This window comes from Schistocerca gregaria, chromosome 10 (assembly GCF_023897955.1).
Source record: "Schistocerca gregaria isolate iqSchGreg1 chromosome 10, iqSchGreg1.2, whole genome shotgun sequence".
Taxonomy (NCBI): Eukaryota; Metazoa; Arthropoda; class Insecta; order Orthoptera; family Acrididae; genus Schistocerca; species Schistocerca gregaria.
Window position 1 is genome coordinate 160154850 of NC_064929.1, and position 20383 is coordinate 160175232.

A 20383-nucleotide genomic window follows, 5' to 3' on the forward strand; every position below is an offset into this window, starting at 1 on the left:
ATGGTGCTGTCTGAAGATGGCCTAAGACTACGCCGCAACCCGTCATCACGATCTGGACTGTTTTTGATGATTTTATATTGTTCATAGCTGCTGCTTGTTGTTTCCTTCTGTGGAAAAAATAACTTTCATTCTTCGCTATACTCTCATTTTACCTCTCCACTAACTTACCTCTGTGTCATTATCTGCCAGGTAAACAACTCCTTGAAGCGACAGAAGAGGCTGGCGGCCTGTTAGGAACAGAAATGAAAAAAGAGCGACGCGGTACAAACATACAACTTACACAGTTGCACCAACGCTGCTGATCTATCGCTGGCGTACGGCTGTTCAGCAGACTCGTAAAACTATGGACCGCGATATCTCGAATATTTTGAAAATTTCTCGGGTCAACCATGTAGCGTCGTGCAAAAGGCGCGACATTTCGGCAAGCCGATTTCTTGCCATCTTCAGGCGTTCTTGGTGTCTGATTGATCTCTGATGGATGCCGACTTCCACCGGAGGTCAGATGCCAAGAACGCCTGAAGATGGCAAGAAATCGGCTTGCCGAAATGTCGCGCCTTTTGCACGACGCTGCCTGGCTGAATAACCGAGAAATTTTCAGGATTTGTGTGCGCCGGGAAAACCTCAGAGCACTTCTCGAAAGTTGCTTGAGAAGCGCATGGTACCAGAGCACCACCTGCGTTCTGTATACGTTAGGCCGGGCGGCAACTCACCTGAAGAGGTCAGCGGGCAGCCTCTCGATGGCGTTCCCGATGACGCTGAGCACGGAGAGCAGCGGGTTGTCCCAGAAGGTGTCGCGGTCGACGCTCGTCACCCGGTTGTCGTTCACGATCAGCGTCGAGAGCCGCGGCAGGCGGGTGAACATGGTCCGGCTGGAGCGGGCAACCAGAACAATCCACAGTCAAATCCGTCCCCTCTCCAAACGTGGGTGGATAATGGCTCTGAGCACTATGGGACTTAACATCTATGGTCATCAGTCCCCTAGAACATAGAACTACTTAAATCTAACTAACCTAAGGACATCACACAACACCCAGCCATCACGAGGCAGAGAAAATCCCTGACCCCGCCGGGAATCGAACCCAGGAACATGGTTGGATATAGTAACACTGCCAGTAGGAGGGGCATCGTGGAGAAATGACCCAAACAAGAACCTCCGGTTGCCAGACACTCAGATCGGTATTTGGTGGTAAGTTCCAATGGGACCAAACTGCTGATGTCATCGGTCCATAGGCTTACACACTACTTAATCTAACTTAAAATAAGTTACTGTAAGGACAACACATACAACACACACACACACACACACACACACACACACACACACACACACACACACACACACACCATGATAGAGGGAGGACACGACCCTCCGACAGGGGGTGGGGGGTGGGGGGAGGGTCGCGAACAGTGGCAAGGCGCCTTAGACCGCGCAGCTACCCCAGCTCTGCACTCAGATCGGTTTCAGACGTTGTATGTAGATACATTATCAACCAAAACTCCGATTTAGTTCGTGCTGTGTACTTTCATCCAGTAGAACATGCACAAACGGTAATTAAAAGTAAGACGAGATTTACGGAGCACAGAAGAGCTTAAGTGGGAGTAGTTGACAAGTTTGTGAAAATGCCCCTTAGGAAAATTTAAGAATTACTGTCCTAATAAACCTCTTACGTTATTTGATTTTCAAACAGCTCAGCAAAACTGAACGTACTCAGATATATCTCTCTTTACTTATTCTGATCATCACTAAACAGACACACAATATTTCGAGCGCAACGCAATCTGACTTTTAATAATCCCTACAAAAGAATGGCCCTGACTAACAATAACCTAAGAATCAATTACCTCACATAATCTTCGTTACTCGAACTACTGCAATACAGCGAGCGACAATACTGCTAGCTAAATAAAAGATTCAAACTACGGAAGTCACTAACTACTGATAGGCATAGTTAGCAAATGAAAGATTTTGATAGAGAACAAAAAATGTATTTAACTTGATAATATTCAAATGTCATTATATATATATATATATATATATATATATATATATATATATATATATATATATATATAATCAGTTCATGACATACAGTATTACAAATTTACTCTTTCTGATGGGCACACGTCGATATCGTCCGCTTACAGTAACCTCTCAAAACTCTGCCATCTCTCTCCCCACAACCACCACTGCTGGCGGCTCACCTCCAACTGCGCAACGCTACGCGCTGTTAACAGCCAACTGCCCAACACTGCAATAGCGAATATTCCAACAATGCCAACCAGCCACAGACTGCACACAGCACAGCCAGTGATTTTCATACAGAGCGCTACGTGACGTTACTAACATAAAAACCTAAACAGGCTACTTACAATTTCCATATGCTTTTGTAGAGTGATTTCTGTCAATTGGTTTCGTTTAGCTCTGTCTGGTAATAATGGTCCATTCTCACTTGTAGAATATCCTCCCTCATTCTCATTTTCAATTGCTGCAGCCCAATAAACACTTTCATCTTCAAAGATATTCTCGTCATCAGCACCTAATGTATCATTTGCAGTCGAGAATATGTCACTGAAGAGCTTATCGGATATGAGTTCGAATATTCTATTCGCAAGAGAAAGGTCTTAATTAATTTTGTGGGAGTTCCTAAGGGACCAAACTGCTGAGGTCATCGGTCCCTAGGCTTACACACTACTTAATCTAACTTAAACTAAGTTACGCTAAGGACAACAGACACACCCATGCCCAAGGGAGGACTCGAACCTTCGACGGGGAGAGCCGCACGAACCGTGACAAGACGCCTTACAATACACCGTTGGCTGTGCCCATATAGTTTCGTAAAATGTCCATGATATGAACTGGGTTCATGAGAAGCCTGCCGACCGAAAAACAGAAGTTTACAATGGTAATGTGCAAGCCTTTAATTCGGAAGTATAAATGAAATAAACAGTGAAATCGTTAATACACCGCTATTACGATTTCATCATACCTGAATGGAAATTAATAGCATGAGGCCAGAATGATCTAGAATGGGCCGGCCGAGCGGTTCTAGGCGCTACAGTCTGGAACTGCGCGACCGTTACTGTCGCTGGTTCGAATCCTGCCTCGGGTATCGATGTGTGTGATATCCTTGGGTTAGTTAGGTTTAGGTAGTTCTAAGTTCTAGGGGACTGATGGCCTTACATTTGTATCCCGTGGGTTAGTTGGTAGAGCGTTGGATCCTCGCACGGAGGGCCACTGCCTTCCAAACCCAGTGACGACATTCCTTCACTGCATTGTGCGTTGAAGTGTTATGTGCGACAACTTGTTTTTGACATGTAAAAAGGGGGTTTGGAGTTTACGACGATGTTTTCTTGGCAGTCTGCTTTTGCTTCGTTTCTTCGAAAGTAGTAAACCTATAGAGCACATGACAGAGTATGCAACCAAAAGTGAAAAATAAGGAAGGAATTGCATCACACTTGCAGAAGTAATAATAACAACAATAATAATATAAAACTGTCATGATCAAACAGACAGCCAGCCGGTGTGGCCGAGTGGTTGTAGGCGCTTCAGTCTAGAACCGCCCGACCGCCACAGTCGCAGCTTCGAATCCTGCCTTGGCCATGGATGTGTGTGGTGTCTTTAGGTTAGTTAGGTTCAAGTAGTTCTAAGTGCTAGGCGACTGATGACCTCAAATCTTGAGTCCTACAGTGCTCAGAGCCATTTGAACCACTTTATTTGAACCATTTTGAATCAAACGGACACTAACAAACACGACATCAAAAGTGAAATTTAAGGGGGAAATCTCTAAACCCTTTGAAGTCTGGACAGGCGTGCGAAAAGGTGATGGTTTCTCACCACTCCTCTTGAACCTAGTGTTGGACAAAGACGTTAAGGAATGGGAGCGGAAATTAGAAGGATACTGGAAGCCAGTGCGACTAGGACGATCCAAGAATGAACTGGTAGGGGGCTGTTAAACCTTCGCGGACGACCTGGCACCTGCAGAAAACGGAACTACAGGAATCAGGCAGGTAGAAATACAGAGAGAGCACAAAATAGAGGCCTACACATCTCTTTCCAAAAAACAGAGATCTGCACGAAATTCAACATACTGAATTTAAACACTAAATATGGCAAGATTGCCAGAGTAACACATTTTAAATACGTAGGGGATGAGCTCGAACCGAGAGGAAGGGAGAAAATCCAGCAGGACACCACGTTACTGAAGATGATTATGATCATTATACAAAACACAGGATATCTGCTACAAGAAATATCTGTCCACCTCCATCAAAATTTGTCACTACAACACTGTAATCACAACTGAGGTGATAAATGCCGCCGGCCGGGGTGGCCGAGCGGTTCTAGGCGCTACAGTCTGGACCGCGCGAGCGCTACTGTCGCAGGTTCGAATCCTGCCTCGGGCATGGATGTGTGTGATGTCTTTAGGTTAGGTAGGTGTAAGTAGTTCTGTGTTCTAGGGGACTGATGACCTCAGATGTTAAGTCCCATAGTGCTCAGAGCCATTTGAACCATTTTGCTAAACGCCAGCGAGACACTGACGCTACACACCAAGAGCGCAACTACAGAAGATTCTCACAGACGAAAGAAAAATTATCAGGAAAATTACGGGACCAGAACACACAGACGGAGGATACAGGCTTCAGAGACACCACAGGGAAGGTGTCCTACCTCGTAGCTGACATCAGAAAAAGGCGACTAAAATTTTACGACCATGTCAGCAGACTCCCACAGATCAAACTCACCAACAGAATACTCAGGTATGTACATACAGAGGCTCAAAAGCACTAAATCTTGGATGGCGCAAGTCAAAATTGATCTGGAAAAACGACAGGTAGATTCACCAGACATCACAGACACACGATAAGTAATGTCAGAGAAGACAACACCTAAAGCACCTAAAGCCCAAAGATCACATAGGCCGAAGAAAGGAAGAGGGCCTTTAGCGAACGAATGGAAGAGTACTAGAAGAACAGGAAAAGCAGGTACTCATAAACGAAATTACAATGAAATGAATACCCCTAGCTGCATAGAGGCGTTGATATACGTCAACGGGGACAGCTGAAAATGTGTGCCCCGACCGAGACTCGAACCCGGAATGTCCTGCTTACATGGCTGACGCTCTATGCGTCTGAGCCACAGACGACACAGAGGAGAGAGCGACTGCAGCGACTTATCTCCGGCACGCCTCCCGTGAGACCCACATTCGCAACTTATTGTCCCGCACTATATTCATAGTGCCCTGCCCATGATACTCATAACTCGCGGCTTTTTGACGATTCCCGTAAGAGTTCTGGCATCTTTGTGCATCCGTACAGAAGAAGATGGTCATATGGCCGGTGAAACATATATATATATATATATATATATATATATATATATATATATATATATATATATATGTGGTATGACAACGTGTGTAATAATAATAAAACTGTCAAGAAAGACATCCAGAAACTGAACATAACTGAAAGTGACATTAGAAACCGACACTTCTCAGAAGGATACTGAAAGAAAAGAGGTTTCAGGACACATAACCCCGTAAAAAAACAGGCGCCCTTTGGACAAAGGAGAAACAGCCAGAGAAAGAGGGGTTACTGGGCAAACATCAAAGCTGAAAAGTTGGATATCGTGGTCCTTAACTGGCCCACTCTAAATAAGAAGAAGAAGAAAAAAACTGATGGTAACAATAATAATCAAAATAATAAGATCAATGACGGGCACATATCATTTAGCTAACGAAGAGAAAAGAGGGTGCCAAAAGAAAATTGCTACAAACTCCTAAAACTTGTTTTACAGGCCAGGAAAATGTTCTTCCATGTAACAGTTCCACGTGTAAAAAGTTTAAAGAAATTTCGCACGTGTGTATTGAACTGGGGGCCTTTGATACGGCGACCGCCCGTTCTACCATGTCACCCACGCTAGTTTTACTGAAAACATACTGTCAGAGTAATTCTGGGTTACTTTCAATTACCGTTTATACATTCTCTACTGGACTACAGCACACAGCACGAACTAAATCGGTGTTCTGGTTGATACTCTATGACGAACGACGTAGGGTACCTTTCAGAGTAGCTGACATCTGGAGTTTTGTGTGTTAGCTAGTGAAGTATCCAATGCAGTGGAGCATGTGCTCTTGTGATACTTAATGCACAAATTAATGAATAACTAATGAGAGACACAGTGAGATGCTGTAGTGATGGAGCTGGTCCCGCATTCTGGGATACGGCAGTTCAAATTCCCATTAGGACATCCAGATTTCGGTTTTCTGTAATTAGCCCAAATCGTGTAAAGCCGATTATTAGGATGGTTCCTTTGAAAGGCAATAGTCCATTTTCTTCTGTATCCTTCCCAAATCCGAGCTCCTACCTCGTTCTAAGTACTTCATCGCCGAAGGATCATTAAATCCTGACCTCGATTGCTTACAGCTGTTGATGATTCACGGGCGTCGTGTGAGGCACATCTACACGACTACTAAGCAAACCACACTTGAGCGCCTCGCGAGGAGTTCATCGAACCACCTTCACAATAACTCCCTACTATTTTACTCTGGAACACCACGCGGGATAAACCAACACCTATATCTTTCCTTCCGAACTCTGATTTCCCTTATTTCATTTTGTTGATAGTTTCTCCCTATGTAGGTCGGCGTCAACAAATTATTTTCGCATTCGGAAGAGAAATATGGTGATTCAAAATTTCGGGTGAAAATTCTGATGCAACGGGTCAAACGACTTTGTTTTAGTGATGTCGACGATAAACACTGAATAATTTCTGTGACACTCTCTCCCCTATTTCTCGATAATACAAAAGATTCTGCCCTTCTTTGAAGTTCCTCGATGTAATCTGTTAATCATATCTCGGAAGGATACCACACCGTGCAGCAGTGCTAGAAAAGAGGACTGATAAGAGTAGTGCAGGCAGTCTGTGTAGTAAATTTATTGCATCTTCAATGTGCTCTGTCACTAGAAGGTCGGCCGGAGTGGTCGAGGGGTTCTAGGCGCTGAGTCTGGAACCGTGCGACCGCTACGGTCGCAGGTTCGAATCCTGCCTCTGGCATGTGCGTGTGTGATGTCCTTAGGTTAGTTAGGTTTGAGTAGTCCTAAGTTCTGGGGGACTGATGACCTCAGAAGTTAAGTCCCATAGTGCTCAGAGCCATTTGAACCATTTTTTTTTTGTCACTAAACCACAGTCTTAGGTCCGCCTTCCTCGCACCATTTGCTATGCGTTCTTTCTAATATAAGTTGTTCGTGGGTGTTCCAAAAATGAACAGCAGAGAGACAGAAGTGGTGACACTTTCTGCATGACCTGACCATCATTTTGCAGGACAATGCTCAAGCACGTACAGTGCAAGCTGTTACTGATTTGTTTGACTGATGGGGCTGATAAGTGCTGTACCACCTACTGCACTCCCCTGACTTAAGCCGTCGTGAGTTTAACTCGATTTCTAAACTGAAGGAAACGCTTCATTGCATTCGCTTCAGAACTGGTACAAATTCGTAGGGCAATAGACCGCGCTGCTCGAACTGTCAACACAACTGGCACTGCTAAGAGTATCCTACGACTTCCACCACGCTGGAAACGGTTTATACACAATGCTGGTGGCTACTTTGAAGGTCAGTAAAACTGTGAAATACGTATCTATTTTGTACGCCTGTAAATAAATAGTTGCCACTATTAAAGTTCCAACCCGCGTATATTCTCGAAACTGGTAGCCCAATAAAATAACAGTTTGAAAATTAGACGGTTGAAAGGTGTTTGAGTTGATATTCTGTACTGATCAGCCGTGTCCCGGAACCATCTCTGAAAAGATTGACATAAAAAATCTTATTTATAGACTTACTGAGGAGAATTGACCCTTACGTAGGTCAACAAAAAATGGGCTGTCTGTGGAAAACGTTTCCCTTGCATGTGGTGAAGTCAGGCACACGCAGTAGCCATTACATACACCATTCCGCATCTGAAGGAATGATTTTTGTCTAGACTGAATTTCGGATGAGGTTCAAACTTCACTGAAGTTACAGGCTGTCGCTGGCATGGAGTACCTAGAGCATCTGTTTACTACTTTTCGGTCAAGGCGATGGTGATGCGACATTTTCCATTTCTGATAGTGTACTGGACGCTGAATCAAGCGGGTAGGACCTACCGGAGAGTGGTGAGTCTGTTGCCGCTGAGCACGAGGAAGGCCAGCTCGCCCTGGTGATCGAAGGTGCCCACCTCGATGTCGGCCAGGTGGTTGTTGTCCAGGTAGAGGGACGCCAGGCGCCCGTTGAAGCGGAAGGTGCCCGGCGCGACGCGAGCCAGTGAGTTGTTGCGCAGCTGCAGGGACCGTAGGCTCGTCTGCAAGGTTAAGCTCAACGTCACTACGTGGCGTGTTCCAGCTGCACAAGAGGATGAGTCAAACATTATGTCTAAGTTCTTGAAAGAAATACGTTTTTTGCGTCATTCCCATTTTACAAAAAAAAAATGTTCAAATGGCTCTGAGCACTATGGGACTTACCTTTTGAGGTCATCAGTCCCCTAGAACTTAGAACTACCTAAACCTAACTAACCTAAGGACATCACACACGTCCATGCCCGAGGCAGGATTCTAACCTGCGATCGTAGCGGTCGCGCGGTTCTAGAATGTAGCGCCTAGAACCGCTCGGCCACTCCGGCCGGCCCCATTTTACACTGAAGACCGAAAGAAAATGGTACACCTGCCTAATACTGTGTAGGGCCTCCATGAGCATGCAGAAGTGCAGCAACACGATATGGCGTGGACTCCATTAATGTCTGAATTAGTGCTGGAAAGAGCTGACACCATGAATTCTACAGTGCTACCCATAAATCCGTAAGAGTACGAGGGGGTGGAGATCTCTTCTGAATAGCACTTTGCAAGGCGCCCCAGATGCGCACAATAATGTTCAGATTCGAGGAGTTTGGTGGCCAGCGGAAGTGTTTAAACTCGGAAGAGAGCTGCTGGAGCCACTCTGAAGCAATTCTGGACATGTGGGGTGTCGCATTGTCCTGTTGGAATTACCCTTCGGAATGCGCAATGGACATGAATGGACGCTGGTTATCAGACAGGACGCTGACGTATGTGTCAGCTGTTAGAGTCGTATGTAGGTGTATGAGGGATCCTACCACCCCACACCAGAGCCCCCACCTGCTAGCACAGTCTTCTGCTGACAGGCAGGGTCCATGGAGTTGTCTCCATATCCGTACACGTCCATCCACTCTATACAACTTGAAACGAGACTCGTCCGACCAGGTAACATGTTTCCAGTCATAAACAGTCCAATGTCGGTATTCACGGGTCCAGGCGAGGCGAAAAGTTTTATGTTGTGCAGTCATCAAGGGGAGACGAGTGGGCCTTCGGCCCCGAAAGCCTATATCGATGACGTTTCGTTGAATGGTTCGCACGCTGACAGTTGTTGACGGCGCAGCAGTGAAACCTGCAACAATCTGCGGAAGGATTCCACTTCTGTCACGTTTAACAATTCTCTTCAGTCGTCGTTGGTCCCGTTCTTGCAGCATCTTTTTCCGGCCGCAGCGATGTCTGAACAATCGTGAAATGGTCGTACGGAAAAATCCCCACTTCGTCGCTACCTCGGAGATGCTTGCGCCGACTGTAACACCACGTTCAGACTCGCTTAAAGCATGCCATGGTAGTTGCAGTAACCGCTCTAATAACAGCGCCAGACACTTGTTGTCGTACATAAGCTTTGACGACCGTATCACCGTATCCAGCTGTTTCCATATCCTTGTTATTGAATATGCATGCCTATACCAGTTTCTTTGGCCGTTCACTGTACTTTTGTGTAGTACGATGTTTCGGCTATGTAGCCACGGTCAAGTATTGACATACACATAGAATGTAACAAATAGTTGTGGTCAACTTTCAGGAAGCATCCGTCTCATATAGAGGAATGAAATGTGTTGTGTGCACATAGGTCGGGAAACACTTTATTGCCATATTATAGCTCATTTTGTGCTTCTCAAACGAATCATGTTAATCATGGGCAACACATTCCAACAGAACGTATCACTATAACAGGGAATGTTGGTAATAACCTCTAGATTACGTTTGTTTATAAGGTACAATGGGTAGATCACATAACTAATGAGGAAATATGGAATAGGATTGGGGGGAAGAGAAGTTTGTGGCACAACTAGACCAGAAGAAGGGATCGGTTGGTAGGACATGTTCTGAGGCATCAAGGGATCACCAATTTGGTACTGGAGGGCGGCGCGAAGGGTAAAAATAGTAGAGGGAGACCAAGAGATGAATACACTAAGCAAATTCAGAAGGATGTAGGTTGTAGTAAGTACTGGGAGATGAAGAAGCTTGTACAGGATAGAGTAGCATGGAGAGCTGCATCAAACCAGTCTCAGGACTGAAGACCACAACAACAACAACAACAACAATTTGTAATACTGATGTTCATCGCCAGTGTTTCTTTCTGTAATTGAACAGAGGTATTGTTGTCATGGATTGCGAGTAAATCGAAGAACGACTAAAGTTGTGAATATTAGCAGAAATGAGAACAGCGATCTAAGTTGAAGGTCGTGGAGTGGACGCAGCTAAGGCATTCTGCTATCTAGGCAGCAAAATAACTGATGACAGAAGGAGCCAAACAGCAGACTAGCACTGGTAAAAAGGGCACTCCTGACCAAGTAAAGTTTACTGGCATCAAACACAGGCTTTAATTTCAGGGAGAAATTTCTGGGAATGTACGTTTCGAGCACAGTATTGTACGGCAGTCAAACAGGGACTGTGGGAAACACGTAAGAGCAGAGACTCGAAAAATTCGAATTGTGGTGCTACGGAAGTTTGTTGAAAATTGAGTGTGCTGCTAAGGGAATGAATGAGCAGGTTTTCTGCACCAACGACGAACAGTGATAAGAAGAAGAGACATGGTGATAGGAAATCTATTAAGGTACCAGGGAATAGCTTCCATTGTATTAGAGGGGGTTGCAGAGGGTAAAAAACACTAGAAGAAGAGACAGACTGGAATACTTCCAGCATTTGAGGACGTAGGTTGCAGGTGCTGCTCTGACACGAAAAGGATGGCACAGGAGAGCAGGAATTCGTGGCGGGTCCCATCAATCTAGCCAGAAGAGTGATGACTCAGCAAGAAAAAGAAAAAAAAAAGGTTGTATGACTCACTTCATTGCTAATGCTGCCAAGCGACTAAATTCATAATTCATAAATTCATTCCATGTGTTGACACGAAACTGACCTCACTACTCTACTGACTTCAAGTACAAGGGTTCATGGCAGACTTGGTTTCCGGTACGTTCCAATGGAAGGCTGAAGCCCATTTGCTATGCCGATTAACAGATGGTAATGGTCGTGGCGCTTAACTTTCGTATATACACTCCTGGAAATAGAAAAAAGAACACATTGACACCGGTGTGTCAGACCCACCATACTTGCTCCGGACACTGCGAGAGGGCTGTACAAGCAATGATCACACGCACGGCACAGCGGACACACCAGGAACCGCGGTGTTGGCCGTCGAACGATAGCTGCGCAGCATTTGTGCACCGCCGCCGTCAGTGTCAGCCAGTTTGCCGTGGCATACGGAGCTCCATCGCAGTCTTTAACACTGGTAGCATGCCGCGACAGCGTGGACGTGAACCGTATGTGCAGTTGACGGACTTTGAGCGAGGGCGTATAGTGGGCATGCGGGAGGCCGGATGGACGTACCGCCGAATTGCTCAACACGTGGGGCGTGAGGTCTCCACAGTACATCGATGTTGTCGCCAGTTGTCAGCGGAAGGTGCACGTGCCCGTCGACCTGGGACCGGACCGCAGCGACGCACGGATGCACGCCAAGACCGTAGGATCGTACGCAGTGCCGTAGGGGACCGCACCGCCACTTCCCAGCAAATTAGGGACACTGTTGCTCCTGGGGTATCGGCGAGGACCATTCGCAACCGTCTCCATGAAGCTGGGCTACGGTCCCGCACACCGTTAGGCCGTCTTCAGCTCACGCCCAAACATCGTGCAGCCCGCCTCCAGTGGTGTCGCGACAGGCGTGAATGGAGGGACGAATGGAGACGTGTCGTCTTCAGCGATGAGAGTCGCTTCTGCCTTGGTGCCAATGATGGTCGTATGCGTGTTTGGCGCCGTGCAGGTGAGCGCCACAATCAGGACTGCATACGACCGAGGCACACAGGGCCAACACCCGGCATCACGGTGTGGGGAGCGATCTCCTACACTGGCCGTACACCTCTGATGATCGTCGAGGGGACACTGAATAGTGCACGGTACATCCAAACCGTCATCGAACCCATCGTTCTACCATTCCTAGACCGGCAAGGGAACTTGCTGTTCCAACAGGACAATGCACGTCCGCATGTATCCCGTGCCACCCAACGTGCTCTAGAAGGTGTAAGTCAACTACCCTGGCCAGCAAGATCTCCGGATCATTCACGGTGTTCTTATTTCAGTTTCCAGGAGTGTATATATCTATCCATCGAAATATATAAACATGGGGACAATTGTAACAGAAAAGAAGCGGCTAGGTACAGAATCGATGAGAAGCTTTTATCATTGACGTACTATGATCGATAGTTATATTTATCCCTGATAAGGTTGATCTCTGCTATCACGTGAAATCCAGACCACACCCACTTTCTACGGTATTTAGGCCGTTCATTGATAAAATTTGGTTGATCTGTGAAGACCGCATATTGGACGCTAGTGCGAGCTATGAGTATTGCTCGTGTGTTCAGAATCCATACTAAGTAGGACTGAAGGAAGGCATTGAAGCAATTCAGAGACGGGATGCTAGATTTGTTACTGGGAAGTTCGAGCAGCACCGAAGTGTTACTGAGATGCTTGGGGAACTCAAATGGGGATACCTCGAGGGAAGGTGACATTCTCTCCGAAGAACCGTATTGAGAAAATTTAGAAAACCGACATCTGAAGCTGACTGCAGAACGATACTGTTGCCTCCAACATAAACTTCACATAAGGACCACGAAGCTAAGATACAAGAGATTTAGACTCATATGGAGGTCGTTTTTTCCTGCCTCTATTTGCGAGTGGAACAGTAAAAGAAATGATAGTGGTGGTACAGGGTACCATGCACCAGGCATCGTACAGTGGTTTTCAGAACTTATATACAGGTGAAGATGCAATGCACGCTATGTGATCAAAAGTATCCGGACGCCCCCCAAAAACATACGTATTCATATTAGGTGCATTTTGCTTCCACCTACTGCCAGGTAATCAATATCAGCGACCTCAGTATTACACATCGTGAGAGAGCAGAATAGGGCGCTCCATGGAACTCACGGAATTCTAACGTGGTCAGATGATTGGGTGTCTGTACGTGAGATTTCCACACTCCTAAACATCCCTAGGTTCACTGTTCCCTATGTGAACGGACACTTACAGTACAAAAGTGAACAGGCCGACCATGTCTGTTGACTGATAGATACCGCCGACAGTTGAAGAGGGTCGTAATGTGTAATAGGCAGATATCTATCCAGAACATCACACAGGAATTCAAGACTGCACCAGGATCCACTGCAAGTACTATGACACTTCAGCTGTAAGTGAGAAATCTTGGATTTCAAACTCGAGCGGCAGCTCATAAGCCACACATCACGCCGGTAAGTGCCAAACGACCCCTCCGCTTCGTGTAAGGAGCGTAAAAAATGGCTCTGAGCACTATGAGACTTAACTTCTGAGGTCATCAGTCCCCTAGAACTTAGAACTACTTAAACCTAACTAACCTAAGGACATCATCACACATATCCATGCCCGAGGCAGGATTCGAACCTGCGACTGTAGCGGTCGCGCGGTTCCAGACTGTAGCGTCTAGAACAGCTCGGTCACACCGGCCGGCAAGGAGCGTTAACATTGGACGCTTGAACAATAGGAAAACGTTGTGTGGAGTGGCGCATCACTGTACACAATGTGGCGATCCAATGGCAGTGTGTGGGTATGGCGAATGAGCGGTGAACGCTATCTGCCACCGTGTGTAGTGCCAACAGTAAAATTTGGAGGTCGTGATGTTATGGTGTGGTCGTGTTTTTCATTAAGGGAACTTACTCTTCTTGTTGTTTTGCGTGGCACTGTCACAGCACAGGCCTACATTGATGTTCTAAGCACCTCCTTGCTTCCCACAGCTGAAGAGGAATTAGGGGATGGCGGTTGCATCTTTCAACACGATCGAGCACCTGTTCATAATGCACGGCCTGTGGCGGAGTGGTTACACAATAACATCTCTATAATCGCCTGCATAGAGTCCTGACCTGAATCCTGTAGAACACCTTTGGGATGTTTTGGAACGCCGACTTCATGCCAGGCCTCACCGACCGACATCGATATCTCTCCTCAGCGCAGCACTCCGTGACGAATTGGCTGTCATTCCCCAAGAAACCTTCCAGCACCTGATTGAATGTATGCCTGCGAGAGTTGAAGCTGTCATCAAGGTTAAGGGTGAGCCAACACGATATTGAATTCCAGCATTAACGGTGGAGGGCGCCACGAACTTGTAAATTCGTTTCAGCCAGGTGCCCGGATACTTTTGATCACATAGAGTGCATCCGTCAACTGTGCATGGCAGTCCAGGTTGAGCTCATCTTCCAATTAGCTTCGTGGTGAGGATGTTACTGACCAGTGAGTGCGCTAACATGTCATAGTCACTACCTGCTCGATGAAAAGGTCGCAGTAATACCTGGTGAGACTGCCACGTTTCTCTCAGGCATCAGCCAGCACTAATACGCAGTCCAGGTTTGGCACACCTGTCCATGGGCATCATGTAGAGATGGTTACTTAACAGTTGACGTTTATCCAAGTCAAAACCAATACCTGCTTGACGAACAGGTCACGGTGCAGCGTGGTGAGGCCGATTTCGTTGAGGCGGAGCTCCGTCAGCTCTGGCAGGTTGTCCAGGGCACCTGCAGTCAAGCTGGACAGGTGGTTGCGAGACAGAAGCAGCGTCTGGAGCTGCTGCAGTTCCCGGAAGGCGCCGCGCTCCCACACAGAGAGGCTGTTGTCCGCCAGGTCCAGGTACTGCAGAGACGGCATCGCTCCTGAGACGTCCGCTGGAACCTGCAACATCAGGGCGAGTGGGGAAGCAGTCCTGTAGCACGGTCCACAACTTACAGAAGCAGTTTAATGAAATGGCCATTAAAATTTCTACACCAAGAAGAAATGCAGATGATAAACGGGTACTCATTGGACAAATATACTAGAACTGACATGTGATTATATTTTCACGCAATTTGGGTGCATAGATCCTGAGAAATCAGTACCCAGAACAACCACCTCTGGCCGTAATAACGGCCTTGATACGCCTGGGCATTGAGTCAAACTGAGCTTGGATGGCTCGTACAGGTACAGCTGTCCATGCACCTTCAACACGATACCACAGTTCATCATGAGTAGTGACTGGCGTATTGTGACGAGCCAGTTGCTCGGCCACCAGTCGCCAGACGTTTTCAATTTGTGAGAGATCTGGAGAATGCGCTGGCCAGGGCAGCAGTCGAACGTTTTCTGTGCCCAGAAAGGCCCGTACAGGACCTGCAACGTGCGGTCGTGCATTATCCTGCTCAAGTGTAGGGTTTCGCAGGAATCGAATGAAGTGTAGAGCCACGGGTAGTGCTGTAAACAGAACCTGGATTCATCCGAAAAAATGACGTTTTGCCATTCGTGTACACAGGTTCGTCGTTGAGTACACCATCGCAGGAGCTCCTGTCTTTGATGCAGCGTCAAGGGTAACCGCAGCCATGGTCTCCGAGCTGATAGTCCATGCTGCTGCAAACGTCGTCGAACTGTTCGTGCAGATGGTGGTTGTCTTGCAAACGTCCCCATCTGTTGACTCAGATATCGAGACGTGCCTGCACGATCTGTTACAGCCATGCGGATAAGATGCCCGTCATCTCTCAACGCTGGTCACCTGCTGTTTGTGTATGAGAAATCGGTTGGAAACTTTCCTCATGTCAGCACGTTGTAAGTGTCGCCACCGGCGCCAACCTTGTGTGAATGCTCTGAGATGCTAATCATTTGCATATCACACCATCTTCTTCCTGTCGGTTAAATTTTGTGTCTGTAGCACGTCATCTTCGTGGTGTAGCAATTTTAATGGCCAGTAGTGTATGATTCCAGAGACGTTTCAAGTCTCAAACATCTATGCTAAACATATGCAAACTGAACCGACAAATTAAAATTTGTGTCAAAGCCAGGATTCGAACCTCGGTCTCTTCCTCACTATGCAGATACGCAGATACGCTAAGCATTGCACCACCTTGACACAGTGGCTTTGCTTAATTACCCTAGCACGTCTTCCTCCTCAGTCCAGATTTCTATTCACGCTATCTGGGTTCGAACCCCGGCCTTGGTACGATTTTTCATTTCTCAGACTGCATATACAGGTTGATCCATTGATCGTGACCCGGCCAAATATCTCACGAAATAAGCGTCAAACAAAAAAACTACAAAGAACGAAACTTGTCTAGCTTGAGGGGGGAAAGCTGATGGCTCCATGGTTGGACCGCTAGATGGCGCTGCCATAGGTCAAACGGATGTTTCATTTCGAGATGGTACCACAGTACTATAGGTTTCAATTTTTAATGTTGTCTGTGCCCTACTCTGGCACGTTATAATAATTTTATGCTTCTGAAGAAGGCTAGATTATTCTAACCGAAACCTGGGTAAAGACCTGAAAATTTTCGCAACTGTGGTGGATTTTTCAATATATTAGTCTATCACATCACAGTTGCTGACGGGGCTGCAATACGCTAAGAATACTTATTTCTGATTTGATGAGGATGCATTTCAGAAGAAAACCGCATTCCAGAAGGGATAAATACTGACACAGTCCAGTCCCGTAAGCTCACTGGCGTTAAACATATGATCTGAAGAATTCATTGTGTCCTTGAAAGAATTACAAGGAAATTTTGCTAAACTTTTGAGGACACTTCTTATGCTTCCAGTTGAAAGTGCCCCTCTGCATTTGCGGATGTAACTAACTGATCTGCAGTGTAATTCCCGTTTTAAAGACTAATCCTTTCACTTTAAAAACCTGAATAGGATATATACATATTTCCCCAAAAAGAGTTTCTACATTTCGAGAATGTAGTTACGAAAGTGCGGCAATATTTCAATCACCATGTGTGTGAAATACCCTTTGTCCATTATGGAACGAATGAAGTCACCTTTACCTGAGTGCGAAAATCTGTGAAATTGCCTACGTCTGTCTGAATCCCGGCAGCTTGTACCAGAAAATAATCATGTCCTCAGAGTTGCAAAAATTAATAATACTCAAAATTTGTTTTGTTCGTGACCTGTGTTGTTGAGAAATGTGAAATGTGAAACCAAATCCTATGCAGTGCGACTGAAATGTCATCTAAATTCGCTGCATTCTCCCCCCTCCTAACTTGCAGACAACTACAGTGGTGGTGGGGGAAATGTGCAGCGAGGATGAGCGCTGACCCACTCAAGGCAGGTCACAGCTTGCGAGCTGAATTCTTGGCTACCCCTATTAGAAACCAGACCAGGCCAGACCAGACCAGACCAGACCAGACCAGACCAGACCAGACCAGGCTTTTCGTACAATCCCATATTCCGTATTTTTTGCCCTTGTCGTCTCATACCATTCGTAATCGTCATTGGTGTTGCATCGAAAGTTAGGTGGAAAATAATACCCTATCATACTACAAGAGGCAGAATTCAGGTTTTCACCACTGGTGTGACAGTTTTAATCATAGTTTCAAATTATTCTATGGTATCCCTTCCCTTTCATCCATCTGTCCAATCACCTGTTTTCCTTCTCCCCTCTCCCTATTTTACTCAGTTTCCTCTTTCACATTCTCGCGGTTCTAGGCGCGCAGTCTGGAACCGTGCGACTGCTACGGTCGCAGGTTCGAATCCTGCCTCGGGCATGGATGTGTGTGATGTCCTTAGGTTAGTTAGGTTTAAGTAGTTCTAAGTTCTAGGGGACTAATGACCACAGCAGTTGAGTCCCATAGTGCTCAGAGCCATTTGAACTATTTTTTTCCTCTCTCTCTTCCACACTTGCCTCTTTCAGTCTCCCTCCTCTCTTTAATTTCCCCTCCAATCTCACTAGTCTCTTTCTCATTCTCTCTCTTTCTCTGTTTCTATTCCTTCCTCCCTCCCACTCTCTCTCTATTTCTCATTCTCTCTCTCTCTCTCTCTCTCTCTCTCTCTCTCTCTCTCTCTCTCACACACACACACACACACACACACACACACACACACACACACACACACACACACTCACTCACTCACTGCAGAGTGAAATATTAATTTTTGATACTTATGTGTGAATATTTTCCCCAAAAATCATTTAAGTTTCGCGTTTACTCGCCTTGGCTATCTGCTAGACAATAAATTTATGCGACTGCTCACCTCCGACAGACTGTTCTTGCCCAGCATCAGGGTCACGAGGTTGGGGTTGCCTCCGAAGGTCTTTGGTGGAAGCAAGGACAGGTGATTATCTTCGAGGATGACTTCCTTAAGACTCTTGAGGCCGGTGAACGTCCCAGGCTCCAGCGACCTCAACATGTTGCTGCGTAAGTCCACAGTCTCCAGCAGTGGCGTCGACGCAAAAGTCGAACTGGAAGCATGTAAATGTTCAAAGGTCCTTTTATCAACATAGTACTCTATTATAATGGGATAGTGTTGTAAGTCCCCAGAACTAATAACCGTCAAGCGTTTCCTAATTCTTCTCTGAGCCTGTAGTGTTTCTGGCGCCATCTGCATCTTGCAGTAAGGCGCCGCAACAGCAAATATTGGACTTACAAATGAACATCCATGCTTCCGAACCTCATTCAAAAAACGCGACTGATACTGAGTTACAGTATGAACCATTAGACACGTACTGTGTATTAATAGACTAATATGGTATATACGATACAACATATTACATACTACACTATACCACATGCTTACTATACACCACTTTACTTTTTTATCCTATACCATACTGCTTACTGTACTACAACGAGGACCGTTCGAAAAGTTTGTGCAAATTCCGAGAGATGGCACCACCGGCGTATATGGAGGTCATGTTTAGTTAGTAGCATCTTTGGAAAGAACGCACACCAAGTTTCAGTCATATTGGTGTATTTCTTTGTTTTTGGCATTCATGTGAATCAAGGAAGTCGAGTGATTGTCAAAAAAAATTGACGAAAAAGTACTTCGTGTGGTGATTAATCATTACTTTATAAAAGACGAGACGCCTCAGGAGAGTAAAGGGAAGCTTGATTAACGTTACGGTGACTCTGCACCTTCGATTAGAACAGTTTGTAAGTGGTTTCAAAATTTTCGGAATGGCCATACGGGCACAAGTGATGCTGAACTTTCTGGACGCCCTGGGGAGGTTACGACTCCAGAAGTCCTCGATAAAACCCATAATATGGTAATGGATGACAGAAGAGTTAAGGTGCGTGAGATTGATAGTGCTGTGGGTATCTAGAATGAACGGGTACATAATATTTTGCACAAAAATTTGGAGATGAGAAAACTATGCCGCGATTGCTCACGCTTGACCAAAAACGGAATCGTGTGAAGTGTTGCAAGGATGGTTTGCAGCTGTTCAGGAAGAATCCGCAGGACTTCATGCGTCGTTTCGTCACTGTGGATGAAACATGGGTACATTACTATACTGCTGAGACCAAACAACAATGTAAACAATGGGTTACCAAGGGAGAAGCTGCACCAAAAAAGGCGAAGACCATTCCTTCATCCGGAAACGTTATGCCGACTGTCTTTTGGGATTCGCAAGGGATAATCCTCATCGACTATCTGGAAAAGGGCAAAACTAATGCAGGTGCATAATATTCATCGTTATTGGACCGTTTGAAAACCGAGCTGCAAGAAAAACGCCGGCGATTGGACCGCAAAATAGTCCTTTTCCATCACGACAATGCATCAGCAAGCATCTCAGCAGTTGTGGTCGCAAAATCGATGGAAATGGGAATCCAACTCGTTTCAACTCCCCTCTGTTGTCCAGAGTTGGCTCTCTTGGACTACAATTTGTTTCCCAATTTGAAGAAGGGGCTGGCGGGACTAAGATTTTATTCAGATGAGGAGATGATAGCAGCAACTAATAGCTATTTTGCAGACTTGGACAATTCCGATTATTCGGAAGGGGCAACAAATTAGAACAGAGTAGGACGATGTCGAAAAATAGAAAAAAAGGTTTACCCCAAATAGGTAAGTAGTTTGTATTTTTGTACGGACTTTTCAAACGCTCCTCGTATGTACTACGTGCTAATATACAATACTGCTATAGTTATTAATCTATACTACTATATACAGACAAGTCATCGTTCAAAATTTTTACCAAAAATCTTGAAAGGTTCATGACGAAATTCACTTCACCTGTTGACACGTTACCCTAATGAACGGTAGGA

At 45.9% G+C, this 20383-nt stretch overlaps 1 protein-coding gene across 2 annotated transcripts in view; it reads right to left on the reverse strand.

Annotated features, from left to right (window-relative positions):
- Nucleotides 1-20383, reverse strand: part of LOC126293577 (leucine-rich repeat-containing protein 15-like) — a 146927-nt gene that overhangs the window by 26930 nt on the left and 99614 nt on the right. For both annotated transcript variants that reach the window (XM_049986852.1, XM_049986851.1), the window contains exons 3-6: nt 18375-18582; nt 14814-15056; nt 8145-8338; nt 711-869 (exon numbers count right to left, since the gene is read on the reverse strand). In XM_049986852.1, the coding sequence (XP_049842809.1) occupies nt 711-869; nt 8145-8338; nt 14814-15056; nt 18375-18582 (804 nt within the window). The remainder of the gene's footprint in view (nt 1-710; nt 870-8144; nt 8339-14813; nt 15057-18374; nt 18583-20383) is intronic.